At 41.0% G+C, this 15,038-nt stretch overlaps 1 protein-coding gene across 1 annotated transcript; it reads right to left on the bottom strand.

The window, feature by feature from the left end:
• Positions 1-12,047: 12,047 nt before the first annotated feature.
• On the bottom strand, positions 12,048-14,492 carry LOC110685277 (the record flags this gene model as incomplete). Its single annotated transcript, XM_021861770.1, has 4 exons — positions 14,235-14,492; positions 14,039-14,128; positions 13,600-13,779; positions 12,048-12,452 (listed from the first exon to the last, which is right to left on the bottom strand). Coding segments are annotated over exons 1-4 (933 nt in total), but the record flags the coding sequence as incomplete, so codon positions are not given.
• Positions 14,493-15,038: the final 546 nt, after the last annotated feature.

Here is a 15,038-nt window from a genome sequence, read left to right as displayed (position 1 = left end):
AATTTTTCTAAGTGTATAGCTTGCTCATTGTTATCATGAATGCTTTTTATACCGACTGTTCTTTCCCCAGGGCGACTAGCGCCTGGTTTTCAAAGGTGAGTTGATTGACTTGGAATTTTTGATACTTTTGAGTATTACTAATTCTAGGTTAATCAATCACTATGGTGATTGCCCCAAACCAGGTAGTTAGTCGGCCATTGCCCAGGCGAACACCTAGCATAACTCGGCTCTCAGCCTCAATATAGTTTTTGACGAACCTTGGGTTTGTCACTAAGTTTCGTACTTAGTTTATTTTATTGATTGTAAATAGTCCGTCTGCTTGGTGCTTGTATAGAACAGGCGCCAATCTTGACGTTTTTAATCAAGGTAGCTTCCACAATGCTAACAATAATAGGAACAGTGGCCGAAGGCCGTCTGTTTGCCAAAAAACAGGCGGTTTCATTCATACCTTTTAAATTCCAAATGTAGATTGTTGAGTGACTATGAACTTTTTAGGTTTACCAATCTCCTTCACTAGTACTTGAGTAATTAAAAGAAATAGTCGGTTGTGGCCGTCTGTTGTGTTGCAACTTAGAGGAATAGTGGCCGAATACCGTCTGTTTGCCAAAAAACAGGTGGCTTGGTTCGCACCGTTTAGGTTCCATCTCATGTTTGCCAAAGTCACCATGAGTTAACCATTGGGGTTAATCAATCTGTCACTTTGATTTGAGTGAGTAGAAGAAACAGGTGACTTTGGCCGCATGGTACCTCTTTTTTGCCAAGTTTTGCTTGGCTATTTACTCAAATTAGGCCGACTGTATTGTCCCAAGCAATAACAGGCGGTTTCTGACTTAGATTTTAACTTTCTACCACGTGTTTACTGTATAGCGGTACATTTATCTTTGTCTCTGGTCAAACGACTACGAGGTTGTCTAGTAGACACTCGGCAGGGCCGTTTGTTTTTAGGTTTATAGAGCAATGTGCCACCCAAATGGGAGATGCTCTAACGAATTCACCCGGATAGATGTCGCCGGACGCCTGCTCAAGTTTTGGGACAGACGTATTAGTTAAATTTTAAGAAGATCATCCGGCTATGGGCCATATGTTGATCATCCGGCCCGTGGCCTCATTTGATTGTTCAGAATAGAACAGATTGCTAAGTTGTCTAGACTTAACGTTTTTACTCAAGTACTTAAAAGAAATAAGGTCGTCTGTGTTCTGCACAGGCGGATTGTCCCACTCAGGAGACTTGCACAATAATTGAAATAAATTGCAAACTTTATTGATATGTTTACAAATAATTTACAAATCTCAGAAGTAGTACTATTTTAAAATGTCTACATTCTAAGTTCTGGCTAACTGCCTGCCGTCTGGTGTTTCCAGGCGGTAGGTGCCTCCGCTAACTTCTTCATAGATTCGGTAGGGGCCATCCCAGTTAGGAGTTAGTTTTCCCTGTTCGTTGGCCCTACCGACTGCTTCCATCTTTCGTAACACAAAGTCCCCTACTTTTAGGGGCCGCTTGTACACTCTTTTTGTAAGCTCTCGTCATTCTTAGACGATAGATCTCATGGCGCAAGGCTGCATTGCCCCTACATTCTGGAAGTCAATCTAATGCTAGCCGCATGGCTTCCCAGTTGGTCTCTTCATTATAAAGCATGACTCGAAGAGTTGGCTCATAGTGCTCGATAGGCAGAACAGCCTCTGCCCCATAAACCATGAGAAATGGAGTTTCACCAATCGCCCCTTTTTTAGTCGTCCTGATGGCCCACAGAACATGCGGTAGCTCGTTAGCCCATTGGTCGTCTGCTATTTTAATTTTCTTTTGATGCCATTAGAGATTAACTTGTTGAATGCTTCAACCTGGCCATTTACTTAGGGGCGGCCGACTGATGCAAATCAATGAGAGATCCCTTGATCTCCCTACCAATTCTTGAGGGCAGGCGTCTCGAATTGAGGTCCATTGTCAAAAACCATAGACATGGGTACCCATATCGAGTGATGACATTTCTCCAAATGAAGGAGATGACATCCTTGGTGTTGATGCCTTTGACTGCCTCCACTTCTACCCACTTGGTGAAGTAGTCGACTGCTACCAAAATATATCTCCGTCCGCCTGTAGCAGGCATATAGGAACCCAGAATGTCCATGCCCCATTTGGCGAATGGTACTGGGCTATGGATAGCCGTCATGTCAGTGGCTTGACGATGGATGAGCTTGCCAAACCTTTGACACTTGTCACATTTTTTAACCATCTCTATGGCGTCTGCTTCTAGGGTAGGCCAGAAGTAGCCTTGCTGCCTAGCTCTCTTTGCTAGTGTCCTGCTCCCTATATGGGAGGCACAGAACCCTGAATGCAAGTCTTCGAGGACCTCTCGGCCCTTCTCTGGGGTAACACACTTCAAAAGAGGTTGTAGATAACCTTTCTTGAAAAATTCCCCTTTGTAAATCTCAAAGTTAGACGCACGCTTTTTCATTACAATCATCTCTGGGTAAGTGTCTGGCAGGGTGCCGTCTGTTAAGTATGCCCGGATGCCATCCATCCAGGTTGAGCTTCGATCAAGGACTCTAATAGGCTCCTCCTCAATGCTCCTTTTTTCCATCACTTCCCAGAAAACAGACCTTGGTGTGTCATAGGAGGCGGATGATGCCAATTTGGAGAGGGCATCCGCCTGGTTATTCTCGGACCTGGGCACTTGACTTAGGTGGAATTCTTCAAGTGTCCCAGCCTCTTCTTTAACCGCCTGTAGATCATACCCGGATGTGTGGCCTCATAATCACCATGGTATTGGCTAACAATCAATTGTGAATCAGAACAAGCGTCCTCTTTCTTGCCCCAGCCCCCTTGCACATGTAGATGCCGGCAAGTAGGGCTTCATATTCTGCCTCTTTGTTTGAGGCTTGGAACTTGAAACGTAGTGCATACTCATACTTGTCTCCCTCAAGAGACTGACATATGACGCCTGCACCACAACCGTTCATTGTGGAGCTCCCGTCCACATATACCTTCCAGACTTGGTCAGGATTTTCTGGATCAGCCGGCCTAGTCATTTCAACAATGAAGTCGGCAAGTGCCTGCCCCTTCACTGCTTTCCTTGGCTCAAAAGTAATTTCTAAGCTTTGCATTTCAATTTCCCATTTAATCATTCGGCTGGATGATTCCATGGTTTTCAGTGGCCGCTTGATTGGCTGGTCAGTGTAGACCACGACCGGATGTTCCAAGAAGTAAGGCTTTAGCTTCGTAACTTCCATGAAGAGGGCCAAGCCAAATTTTCAACCACGGGGTACCGTAACTCAACATTCTTCATGACATGGCTGATGAAATAGACGGGGAGCTGGCAACCATCTCTTTCAGCAAGGAGAACGGCACTGAGATCATGATCAGAGACGGCCAAGTACATGTATAACACTTCCTTTGACAGAAGGCTGACGATCCTTGGCAAAGAGTGCAAGTGTTCCTTTAACTTTTGGAAGGTCGCCTCTGCATCTGTCCCCCATTCAAACATAGTCTTCTTCTTGATTGCTTGGAAGAAATAAAGGCACTTGTCGCCTGACCGATTGAGGAATCTCCCCTATGCCGCCAGACAACCTGTTAATTTTAGAACTTCCTTTACAGTGCGGGGCGACTGTATGTCTATGACCGCCTGTATTTTCTCTAGATTGGCCTCTATCCCCTTTGATCAATCAGAAATCTGAGGAACTTCCCAGACGCAACACCTAAAACACATTTCTTGGGATCTACCATGACCAGGTGCCGCCTGAGTGTGGCGAATGTTTTCGGAGATCTGTAAGATGGTCCGTCTGGAGTTTGGATTTAAAAATCGATCATATCATCAATATATGCCTCCACATTCCTTCCTATTTGATTTACGAAGACTGTATTAATCATTCTCTAGAAGGTAGCAGGTGCATTCTTCAAACCAAACGGCATTATAGTATAGCAGAATAACCCCTGATCAGTGACGAATGCCGTATTTTCTTGATCTTTCTTCCACAGGGGTATCTGGTGAAAGCCTGAATATGCGTCCATGAAGCTCATCAAGGCATAGCCGGCTGTAGAGTCGACCAAACTGTCGATTTTTAGGAGAGGATAGCTATCCTTCGGACATGCCTTGTTCAAGTCTGTGTAGTCTACACACATGCGCCAGGTTCCATTCGACTTTTTTACTAGGACAACATTGGCAACCTAGTCAGGGAAGTAGCATTGCCGAATGAAACCAGCATCTAACAATTTTTTCACCTCGACGGCTACCGCCTGGCTTCTTTCTTCAGCATGGTTCCTCTTTTTTTGCCTTACCGGCTTCTTTTTAGGGTCCACAACAAGTTTGTGGACGGCTAGATCCGGGCTGATGCCTGGCATCTCGTCCACTTCAAAGGCAAAGATGTCTTTGTATTCTTTCAACAAGTGGTGCAAGTCTGCACCGAGTTCAGCAAAAGCAGTCGTCCCGACCTTAACAGTCCGGTCAAGACGAGTCATCTAAGACAATGTCCATGAGTGTCTTTTTTCTCGGTCATTATTTGGTTGGCCTTTCTCTTCTTATCGGTTGCTGTTGCAGTAGGCGAGGCTTCCTTAACTTGGTTAAGGTCAGTAGTTTCTCCACTGGGGCCGGCTGCGACCATAGTGGGCTTGACATCAGAGAGGTAGCACTCCCTGGCCACCTTCTGGTCTCCCTGTAGGGAGCCGACTGTTCCATCATCCCTCTCAAACTTGAGAAGCATAAGAGAAGGGATGATAACAGCTTTGGATTCTTTCAGGGTGGGGCACCCCAAAATCATGTTGCAGGCCGTCAGTTCTTCAACAACTAAGAACCGCACCACCATGTGGAGTCCCCCCCTTTCTCACCTAGACGAATGGGTAAGTCTATTCGACCTACCGGATGTACCACACTACCCCCAAATCCCACCAACGGGTGAGAGACATGGTGCATACTCTCGGGCTTGTACCTGAGCTTAGCCAGGCACTTGTGACTGATGAGCTCAGACGAGCTCCCAGTGTCAATGAGGATCCGGCCAACTCTTTAGTTGGCCACTTTGCATTCGATGACAATAGGGTCATCATACGGCCTCTTTGATTTTGCCCTTGTCATCCTCATTAATAATGAATTTGGGGAAGTAGTCCTTGGACACTTGTCCCTCGTCGACTGAGTTATCATCGAGGCGCCTGACATAGTATTTATTGCCCCGGATAGTAGGGCCGCCTCCAGCAAAGCCGCCTACTATTGTATAGATCGAAGTTTCATCCGTATCCGAGCTATTAGCAGAGTGGGGCTTCTTTTTGGACGATTGTAACCTTGGACCTTAAGATATAAGACTTGAGGACCCCTTTATCAGCTAGACGGTCTAACAGCCGCTTGAGGCTATAGCATTCATTGGTGTCGTGGCCAATATCTTCATGGTAGTGGCAGTATTTGTTTTTGTTCCGATTTTTGGCGGAACCTTTAATAGGAGCCGGCTTGTCAATAGAGACCCGGTCTTTAATCTCCATGCCTATGCTTCTATGATAATAGTCATATATGTGTGCTTTGCGAAAAAGAGTTTTCGAAAACCCATTCACCGATTTGCTTGGAATTGAGTTGGTTTGTGGCCAGGATGGTCTCCCCGCTCTACTTATGTGAATAGTTTGTGTACCCGGTAAGATTTTTGAGCCATATTTGACTGATTGCACTCTATCTCAGTCGTGTTTCTTCATGTGTGATTAGTTGTCCTTCACATAATTGAATTCTTGGTCTTGCTCTTTGACTGTTTGAGACTTGAATGATGCATGTTGCGAAAAAAATGATTGAAATTTCCTTGTAGAGAATAGAGCCTCCACATTCTAGGCCTACATAATTTTTTTATATTTTTCATTCACCCGTAGGTTGAGCCAATTTGAGCCGTGTTTTAACCCCTTCTTGATACCCTACGTTTAAAGCTATAGAGCTATTTATCTAGGTTTATTTTGAAGGAGCATTACACTTGTTAAAGCCCTATGAGTGATATATGAAAAAAAAGAAAAAAATAAAAAAAAAAGAAAAAAAAAATAAAAAAAAAAAAAAAAAAAAGAAAAGAGAAAGAAGGGAATTGATTTATTAGAAGGAAGGAAGGAAGAAGAGAAAAGAAAAGAAAGAAAAAAAAGGGGGTGTTGAACTTGCATACACCCTTACCTCGAATTAAAGAGTTTAAAGTCTTCCTAAATCCTAATTTGCTATGAATCCCTTTCTTTTTGCAAAAGAAAAAAAAATGAATGAAAAATAAAAGAGAAAAAGAAAAGAATAAAAGAAAGGAAAAAGAAAGAAATAAGGGGCTATGCTTATTTTGTATGAAGTTGGAGGAAATAAGGTTGGTTTGAACCCGACATTTGAATGTGTAGTGGGATTAGGATTTGTTATATTTTGAGCACCACATTCCCAAATAACGTCGTCCAACCCTTGTTTACCAAGCTTACCCTTTATGGATTTTATGATTTTTGTAATTGCATAAATCATTAGAAGTGGAGAAAGTCACATTGCAAGCCTAAAGAGGACAATTCATGTGAAGTTGACATGCATTCTATGCTTAGGTTGAGTGATATCGTATTTCACCCCGTAAACACATGAGCGTTATTTGTTTTTTATTTTTCACAACTAAAGTGAGAGCTATTCATGTTTGTGTGAGTTGGTATGGAGAGATGTGTGGTAAGATGTTTGTCGATTCCAAGTTTAAGAGGTTTATGGTGGTTTTATGCATATTAACTCTAATTTTTGTTTTCCTCGTGATTTCAAATTGATGGCACATTATGATGGTTTGAGAAGTTGTCTTTCTCCTCCCTTGTGATTCATGGTTAAATGCTTGAGGACAAGCATTAGTTTAGCTTGGGGAGTTTGATAAGTCGTGTTTTATGCATATTTGTTAGCTTATTTTTAATTGGTTTTTATTAGCTTAGTCGAGTGTTTTAGTCTATTTTGGTGTAATTTGGTTTAGTTTCGATGATTTGATGCTTTTATGGGTAGTTTCGTTATTTTTGATGTATTTCAGGATTAACGGAGCTAATTTGGATATTTTACGAAGTCACGAAGCTAAACCGAGGCCCAGGAACCTTCACGAGGCTTGTTGATTGAAGAACGAGCTATTTAGGGACTTTTTGAGTGAGGCACGTCCGTGCCTCCAAGTCAATTTACACGGCTATGAGCTACGACATTAGGCACGTCCGTGCCTAGCAGAGGCACGTCCGTGACTCAAGACTGCAGAATTACACTCGTCAAGAGGCACGTCCGTGCCTGGAAGTTAGAAGACAAGGTTATGAGCACTCGATCTGAGGCACGTCCGTGCCTCTTGTAGGCATGTCCGTGCCTCCTGGGAGAATTATGCGCCAAGTCTTTTGAGCGTTTTTATCTTTCTAGGAGTATATAAATACTAAGTATGGTATTATTTCATAATTAAGTTTTTATTAGTCTAGTTTTACATTGTTAAAACCTAGTACTCTCCATTATTTTGCTTTAGATTTAATTCAAGATTCAAGATTTCTACTTTCAATTCTCCATTTAATTCAAGATTCTGTATTTTCTTTTCATCTTTTATTTCTTAATTATGTTTTCTTTAATTATTTTTTGTATTGTTTATTTCATTATGAGTGAGTAGATTCCTTATTCCAAGATCTAGGGTAGCCCAATTATGATTGATGCATGAATTAATTCCTTAAATTCTCTAATGACTTTTGTAATTGCTTATGCTAAATTGATTGTGATTATGCCAATACTAGATTAGAGATAATTAGTATTGTTATTATTCCATTGTTCTATCACAACGAGAGTTGGGTTTAAACGGAATTGGGTAGATCAATTTAGGGTTTGAGATTCAACATGAGAATAGTTGGGTTGATTATTGGGACGTGAATTAAAGTGTTTAATGTCCTTAATTTGCATGATACCATGAGAATAGGCTTGATTGTATGTTAGGGAAACCATTGATACTCGAGAGAGGTCCTTGGTATTGATTAGGGTTTACTTGTCCCCATTTGATTGGAATCGTATGTTAGGAGTAGAAATATAATTGCATCGATTGTAATTGTGGTGATACTTGATCTTGGATGTTTTAGTTTATTGATTTCTCATATTCGTTCAATATGTTCTAGTTTTCCATACTTTAGCTTTAGTTTATTCCACCATTGTTGATTCTTGCTTAGTAATAACTTGAGTCTAGATAATTCAGGTGAACCATAGTCTCTGTGGGATCGACCCTGACTTACCCTACTACATAGTTAGGAGGTTTAGTTAGGTTATTTTTGTTAGGTGTGCGGCCGCCTATCAAGCAGTCCTTATTGAATTCGTACTTTGGAGAGTACGTCTTCGCTTCTCTCTTTTTCTTCTAGGACGGCTGTTCAGAGGATTCAGCCACCTAGACTTGATTTCTTTTCATTTCTTCTTTCTTAGCCGGCTGTGATGGACGACTCTCCTTTCTGTCAGACCTCTTTGAGTCCGACTGCTTACTGATGTTGCAGAGCTCGGTCGCCTGTATATAGGCGTCCGCCTCCATTAGTGCCTCTTGGAGGGTAGCCACCCTCTTTCTGACGAGGTCGAACTTGAAGGCCGAACCGTCCTTCAGACCTTTGAAAAAGTCTATGTAAGCTACCTCATCAGACAACCCTTGAATCTGAATTTTCATCAGATTGAATCGCCTGATATATGAGCGCAACCCCTCCTTCTCTCCTTACTGTATGGCTCCCAAGTCAAGACTTGTCTTCTTTGCAGGGATATTCATTGAGAAGTTTAACGCGAACAAATTTGCAAGCGTCTTAAAGTTATTGATGCATCTGGCTGGCAGGTTGCCGACCATTGCTGGGCGACGCCCTTGAATGTTCCTAGGAAGCATCTACACCACGTGGCATCATCCAACCCTTGAAGATACATAAGGTTGGTGTATGCCATCAGGTGGTCTTCTAGGTTCCTACCAACACATTATTCACCTTGGTCGACTGTGCGGCCTTAGTTATTTCCTTGGAGAAAGCTGAGGGTTGTTCCCCAAGTCTTAGTAGTCGGAGCTGCCAGTCCAAGGGCTGGACATTAGGTGTCGCCTTCCCTCCGAAGAGAGTAGGCTGCATATAGGGTTGTCCATATGGTAGGTATAGCTGTTGAGGCGCATACGAGCCGCCTGGAACATTTGAGGGCTGGAGTGAGCGGACATGCCGCATGTCTGTTCCTCTCGGTTTGATTAAGAATACTTCATTGAGGTATTCTGGAAGCTCTCATTGAAGTTCGATGTTGAGGCCGACTCTGACAGTTGCATATTCTTCTTTTGCTGGATTATCATCCGAGCATCGGAATATGTTTCTTGGAACCATTCGGCTGTATATGCCGGACGGCCTTCCTCTGCCCTGGCTCAGGGAACCGAAGTCCAGCCAAGTTTATCAAAGGCTTCCGTCCCTACTTGGACTAGGGTAAGTAGTGGCCTCTCGGTCGTTGACTGGCTTTTTCCTCTAGGATGAGAGGGTTTCTTGGCTGACTGTTCCTTGGTAGGGACAGTCGTCCGTTTAACAATCAGATCCTTTATCTCCCCTTTGAAACTTGTCATGCGAGTCATGAGCTCATTTCTAGTAATGGGGGTGGATCCTTCGGCCACCTGGAGCTGACCTGCCGGCTGGCCGACTGTTTTACTAGGGCCTACCTGGTCAGTGTTCCGTTCCCTCCTTTCGGTGGGACGGATGCGCCGTGTCCTGAGAGACCCGTCAGGGGCCGTATGGGTGGGGACTTCCAAGTCGTCATCAGTATCCTGATCTAAGTAGACCTAGACATCGGCCATAGGCCGTTTCTCATTAAGAGGTGGTACAGGTTCTTGTGAAGTCATCTTTGAAGTACTCTCCCCAAACACGGCGCCAAATGTTTCGGGGTTTTTTTATGTCTTTCGGAGAGTTACAATTCCAAGACTGACTTATAGAAGCCTGTACCTGCAAAACAACGGAGACTCCGGTGGGTGGGAGTTCCGCCTCCAACGATCAAGTTAGAACGTGTATGAGGAGTAAAGTGCGGAAAGTAAAGGGTCTCTCTCGGATTCCAAGAGAGAATCTGCAATGTGTAATTGTGTAGTTCGAGGTGTCAGGTGTCTGACTTTCTCTGATGGAGAGTTAATATGAATTAAATATTTCTGAATAGATGTTCCACAGAGGGAAACATCTCCCTTTTATAGGGTGTTGGAAAACGTGCCCAATACTAGGTTTGTGTAAACCTAGGGCTCACTGGGCCTTGCCTAGGAATTTGGATCGTAGGAGGCCACTTTCCTAGTTGGCAATTTTTCTGCCACGTGTCGTGACATGATTGGTCCACCTTGGACCACTCACGAGGTGACACGTGGCGGGCTCCAGTTGGTCCACGCGGATGACACGTGGCAGGGCTTCATTGGTCCACGTGGCGGGGAAAATTTCCCTAATCACATTCCATTAATTAAAGGATAGTGTTAGGTCTACAATTGTATAAGTTGAAGGAGAGGTTACCTCCATGATCATATAATTGGAAAAGACGAACGATCTTCATTACATGCTAAGAGAAAACTAAACTATCACTTGGCTACTAAGCCAAGGGAAACTACGAAAGCTAAGAAGAAAGCTTACAAGAAATGAAATGCTTGTTGTTGACTGATTTGCTAATGTCTTTCTTTTGATCTTTACGCTTCTATCTATATGAAAAACTGGAGCGTTATGGCTGACCCCCATAACTGTTGTGCAGTTATGCCTCTTGGCGCAACTCTCTTCAAAAATTGAATTACCCACTTTACCTCCAAACTGGTTTTTTTAATAAAGGGACTTTGGATGATATTAGCCAAATTCTCATTATATCTTTACCAGTTTAGCCCGAAAGCTTTGTACTTACTCGAAGACCCAATTCGCTTGGTCAAAGTCAAGAAAAGTCAATAAAAAGTCAAAAATCTGATTTTCTCCTAATTTGGTTGTTGATGGCGTTTGAAACCAACCAAATTATGACCTTTTTTGCATAATAATGAGAAGTATTGCATATGTTTAATTTTGCAAGTAAACACAAGTCATTAAAACATTACTTCATATCTGTAGTATTATATAAAGAGAAAGGAGCTCTTGGTTGATAAATTTTGCTTTTCCTAAAATGCCCTTCTACATTTGAAAGATTATATTTTTTATCCCACATTTAAAAATTAAGTGCAATACAAAAATCTATCCTATCATAACTACCCACAAAAATAAATTATTATTAAAAAATAAACTGACCTTTCATAGCTACCCACAATAAAATAAAAGATATTAAATCATTTATTTATGCACTGGTGGCATCCAAGCATCTTTTGCTGCCCACTTCCTATCCTTCACCCACCAAGCCAGCTAGCAACACTACACCATTTGCACCACCATCGCCAATAATTTGCACAACAACTTAGCCCCTGAATTTCCAGCCACCAAAACCCCGCAAAACCCACCCTAATTGGCACCAACAGCATCCCGTAACAGCTCCGCACTTCAAAACCACACCGCTTTAGCCACCCAAACTAAGCACCAACCCCGAGCCGCCACATAAACGAACCTCAATTTAGCCCCAATTTGATTCTAATTGTTCACAGCCGCGCATCCAATTCCACGAGTTTATCACGGCCGCGTACAGAGATGTTAAGGATGTCATTCTTGAGGCAGGAACTTCGCGCGCCGTAGCGTGGTGTCTTTGCGGGCGCGCAATCGCTCTTCATCTCAGCTGTTGATTTGAGATGCACGTGACCTTAATTTGAAATGGTTATTGATGGTCGTTGTTGTTTGGGTGATGCATGGTGGTGGAAATCAGAGCATCCATATTGAGAAACGAAGAACAGAGAAATACAGGGAAGAAAGAGAGAGAGAATTGAAAGAATTTTGATGATTTTATTAACTGAATGCTCTGAAAAACAAAAGAGATAATACAAAGGTATATATAGATATTATGACATCATAACATAAAAGATTCTAACAAACTAATTCTAGAAATTCCTTACAAACTTTTAACAGAATAACAAAATTAATAAAGTAATAATAACAACTTGCATCATGCATATTGCGTGTGAAGCAACTTACATGAGCTACATTTAACATCCCCCCCCCCCCTCCAAGATTGAGTGGGGTGACTAACACCAGGCCAATCTTGAAAGCCTGAACTAACAACTAATCCTAGTTGAGTATAAAGATTTCTATGTTGATCAGCTCCTAGTGCTTTTGTCATAATATCAGCTATTTGTGAAGCAGACTTGATGTGAAACAATTTGATCAAACCTTCCTGTACTTGTTCCCTGATATAATGAACATCCATTTTCTGATGTTTAGTTCTGAGATGTTTTGTTTTCTCATGAAAACAAGGATTTTCAGCAATAAGTTTAGCTAAATTATTATCACATATCAAAGAAATAGGAGTAGGAACTTCAATCTTCAATTCATTCAGGATTCTCTTCAACCAAACAATCTCACTAGCAGTTTGACTCATAGACCTGTATTCTGCCTCTGTGGAACTTTTTGAAACAATTTTTTGTTTCTTAGTCTTCTAAGATATAAGTGATGAACTAAGAAAGATGCAATATCTAGTCAATGATCTACTAGTATCAACATAATTTCCCCAATCAGCATCACTGAATGCAGTAAGCTCTAAAGAACAAGAGGAAGGATAGAAAAGCCCCAAATTTAATGTATCTTTCAATTACCCACTATAGAAAAAATAGACATTTAGCAACAAATCAAATCCATTGCTAGATTGTACTTTTTCTGTCGCTAAATATAGGTAGTGACAGATTTTGAAACGGAATTACTCCATTGGAAAAACTGTTGTCGCTAAATGAGACTAGCGACGTTGTATTTGTTTTCCGTTGCTGAACTTAGCAACGGATTTTTATTTCGGTCGATGGTTTTAGCAACGGATTATTATATTTGTCGCTGGTATTAACAACGGAAAAAAAAATCCGTCTCTATATTTATTAACGGAAAAAAAATTCCATCGCTCATATCAGCAACGGAAAAAAAAAAATCCGTCTCTAAAAGCAACGGAAATATAAAGTCTGTCTCTAAATTTAGCAACGGAAAAAAATTATTTTATGTCTAAAAGTAGATGCTATTCGGTTAGACCTCACTCGGGTCAACCTGACTCGGCTTTGCATGTAAGGCTCCTTGGATTTCACATCTCAGGAATCGCAATAGGTAGGAGTCGAACTTGTGACCTCAAAGTCACATAGTGAAACTCTTACCAACTATACCAAATATTATTTGTTGACTTCTACGCACATAATTGATAATAAGTGAAAGAAATATTGGAGACAGAATTTAAAATCTGTCTCTAGTTTAGAAATGGATTTTCAAATCCGTCTCTAGTTTAGAGACTGATTTGAAAATCTGTTTCTAGTTTAGAGATGGATTTTAGTTTACATAATTCGTTTCGAAAATAATTTAGTGACAGAATTAAAAATCCGTCGCTCATATCAACAACGGAAAAAAAAAATCCATCTCAATTTAGCAACGGAAAAAAAATCCTTTTCTAATTGAGAGACAGATTTTCAATTCCGTTTCTAATTTAGAGACGGATTTTTTTCTCTAATTAAGAAACGGAATTTTTTCTCTAATTAAGAGACAAATAGGCTAAGTTGTTGTACAACATAAGATATGTCATGTCGAGTCATATTCAGATAAAGAAATTTACCAACCATTCTTCTATATGTCTCAGGATCCAGTAATAAATCACCATCAAATGCACTAAGCTTCACACCTCTGGGAAAAGGAAAGTCAACTGATTTACAGTGTTCAAGTTGAGTTTCCTGAAGCATATCAAGTACATACTTCCTTTGGCTTAGAAGAATGCCCTTACTATTTCTGGAAACCAATCCCTAAAAAATATTTCAAAGAGCCTAGATCTTTGATAGTAAAGGCAGAATCCTGCTTTGACTTTGTAGAAGAAATTTCAAGAGAGTCATCATCTACATATGCCACTATCATAGTAAAAGAACTACCAACACCTTTGATAAACACAGAGTAGTCTTGCTTTGATTGAACATACCCTAGATTAATCAAAAAATTGCTAAGTTCAACATTTCAACACCTAGAAGCTTGTCTCAAACCATAAAGAGACCCTTTAAGCTTGCAAACCTTTCCTGGTTCAACTTTATAATCCAAAGGTGGCTTCATGTAAACTTCCTCATCAATGTAACCATGCAAAAAAGCATTATTTATATCCAACTGTTATATATCCCAAGTCCTAGTAGCAGGACTAAAGGTGTGCTTGAAATCCTTTCCTTCCACTATTTATCTCCTCTAGCTACAAGCCTAGCTGTATTCTTTCAACTGTACCATCAAGATTCAACTTGGTTTTATAAACCCATTTACATCCAATAGCAGATTTACCAGAAGGTAAATTATTAACTTCCCAAGTTTTATTCAATTCAAGTGCATCTAACTCCTTATTCATAGCAATAATCCACTCAAGATTATACTTTGCCTCATTATAACAGGAAGGTTCTGAGCTTGAATTTAGCATATTTTCCAAAGAAAGTAAAGAATCATCAAGAATGGAAGAAAAGAAAGGATCAGTCAATATGTCCATAATAGTTGTAGACTCAGTGGATGCAAGATGAGCAAATGTCTTAGGCTTATTGACAATAAACCCATCATATTTCTTAGGAAAAGCTTTATCCTAGTAGAAGTTCTTATTGGAGCTGGAAAAAGATTCAGGAACAAGATTTGTTTCTAAAATAGGAGGAGGAGTAACTGGTGTTTCTGGAGAATTACCAGAAGTAATACCAGGAGAAGATGGTTCAGAAATAGGACTGACAGGAACATGAATAGAACAGGGACTGTTAGGAACAGAAACATAATTTGGAGTGGAAATAAGAGGGTAGTCATGATGAGAAGCATCAAAATCAAGTTGTGAGTTGTTAGGTACTAATGCAGGATTGACCAAAGGAAACATAGGAATAGAAGTATCTATAACTGTAGACTGATCCTTAAAAGGAAAGATAGGCTCCTTGAAATGACATCTTTGCTCAGAATTACCTTGTGAGTCTCAAGGTCATTTATTGCCTCGAGCTAGGAAGAAAATTGATGAGATAAGCAGCTGCAAGTATGCACTCACCCCAAAATTTCTGAGGCA

This window comes from Chenopodium quinoa, unplaced genomic scaffold (genome assembly GCF_001683475.1).
Source record: "Chenopodium quinoa cultivar QQ74 unplaced genomic scaffold, ASM168347v1, whole genome shotgun sequence".
Lineage (NCBI taxonomy): Eukaryota > Viridiplantae > Streptophyta > Magnoliopsida > Caryophyllales > Amaranthaceae > Chenopodium > Chenopodium quinoa.
The sequence above is the reverse complement of the archived record's forward strand: the minus strand, read 5'-3'. Positions and strand labels throughout refer to the sequence as shown.